Source organism: Ochotona curzoniae, unplaced genomic scaffold (genome assembly GCF_017591425.1).
Source record: "Ochotona curzoniae isolate NIBS_2020 unplaced genomic scaffold, NIBS_Ocur_1.0 scaffold_1037, whole genome shotgun sequence".
Classification (NCBI taxonomy): Eukaryota; Metazoa; Chordata; class Mammalia; order Lagomorpha; family Ochotonidae; genus Ochotona; species Ochotona curzoniae.
In genome coordinates, this window is record NW_024467083.1 from 31383426 (window position 1) to 31384507 (window position 1082).

A 1082-nucleotide genomic window follows, 5' to 3' on the forward strand; every position below is an offset into this window, starting at 1 on the left:
ATCTTTCCCTTGCTTTTCAGAGCGTCGTGTGCTTATTCCCAGCTCATGGCCCTGTCTTTGATCTTGTGAAAGAACTACTTACTCCCACCCCATCCTAAAACACAATCCTCAACTGTTTTTTGAGGGGAATAGGATATATTCTGTCATTGAAATAGCCATCTGTGGGAGATAATAAGCTGTCCAGGTGAAACAAAAACATGGAAGGGCTAGATACCGATTGCAATGAGAAAGAAAACTTTTATTTTTCAGAGACAACAGTGAACTCCTGGAGCCCAGAAGCATAAGCTCTGGGGAACCCTTGGAACTTTTGAAGGAACATCTCATCTCAGCAGGGAAAACAGGGGCAGGAGCAAGATGCCACGGCTGCTTGTAGCTGTTTCACAGCTTTCTTTTTCCAAGTATTTTTTCATTTTTCTCACAGCTCAGGTCAACAGCAGCCACCAGAGCCATGGCCACAGCCAGAGCCCCCAGACTGCTGACCGCTACCACTGTCACAGGAACTGGAGCTCTGGAGCCAGCCTCGGTGAGACTGCTGGCGCCTGGGGTGGCTCAGACGGCAGCCACCCTCAGAGCTGGGGCCACTGCAGACCCCAGGGTGGGGCGCACAGCTGGAGGAGGCTGGAGGCAAACGCTGCTTCGGGCTCTTTGGAGGACACTTGGGTGAGGGACACTTGGGTGGGGGCTGGCACTGCTGCTGGTTCTGCTGGCAGGACATTTCGAATGGAGGTTGGTGGGCCTGGACAAAATAAAACCAAAATAAAATATGGTTTAACTTATCCTTTCCTCTAACACTGAGCTCCCCAGCCAAGATCTGGTGAGGAGTAATGGAGGCTGATTCAAAGTCCACTGAGAAGCTGTTCTTCCAATTAACAGGACACATTACTGAGCTTCCAGGATTGCAGCACAAGACTTCATTGGGGCCTGTGATCAGCTCCCCCTGCAGGTATTTGCCATACATAACACACAATGCACCAGGATCCTCCTGGCTATTGGCATTTCTCTGGACTCAAGCAGAGGGTGAAACTGTTAGGCATGAGTGGCACAGGTAACATTGCTGGGAACATGAGACTGGGACCCGGAGG

The 1082-nt window shown here is 50.7% G+C and overlaps 1 protein-coding gene across 1 annotated transcript; it reads right to left on the reverse strand.

The window, feature by feature from the left end:
• Positions 1 to 427: 427 nt before the first annotated feature.
• LOC121168378 (late cornified envelope protein 3B-like) lies at positions 428 to 715 on the reverse strand. The gene has a single exon (XM_040998421.1). The coding sequence runs from the start codon at positions 713 to 715 to the stop codon at positions 428 to 430; it is 288 nt and encodes a 95-aa protein (XP_040854355.1).
• Between the last annotated feature and the right edge of the window lie 367 nt (positions 716 to 1082).

Excerpts from the sequence above, each read along its gene's own strand:
- LOC121168378 (XM_040998421.1), bottom strand. The coding sequence starts at position 715 with ATGTCCTGCCAGCAGAACCAGCAGCAGTGCCAGCCCCCACCCAAGTGT.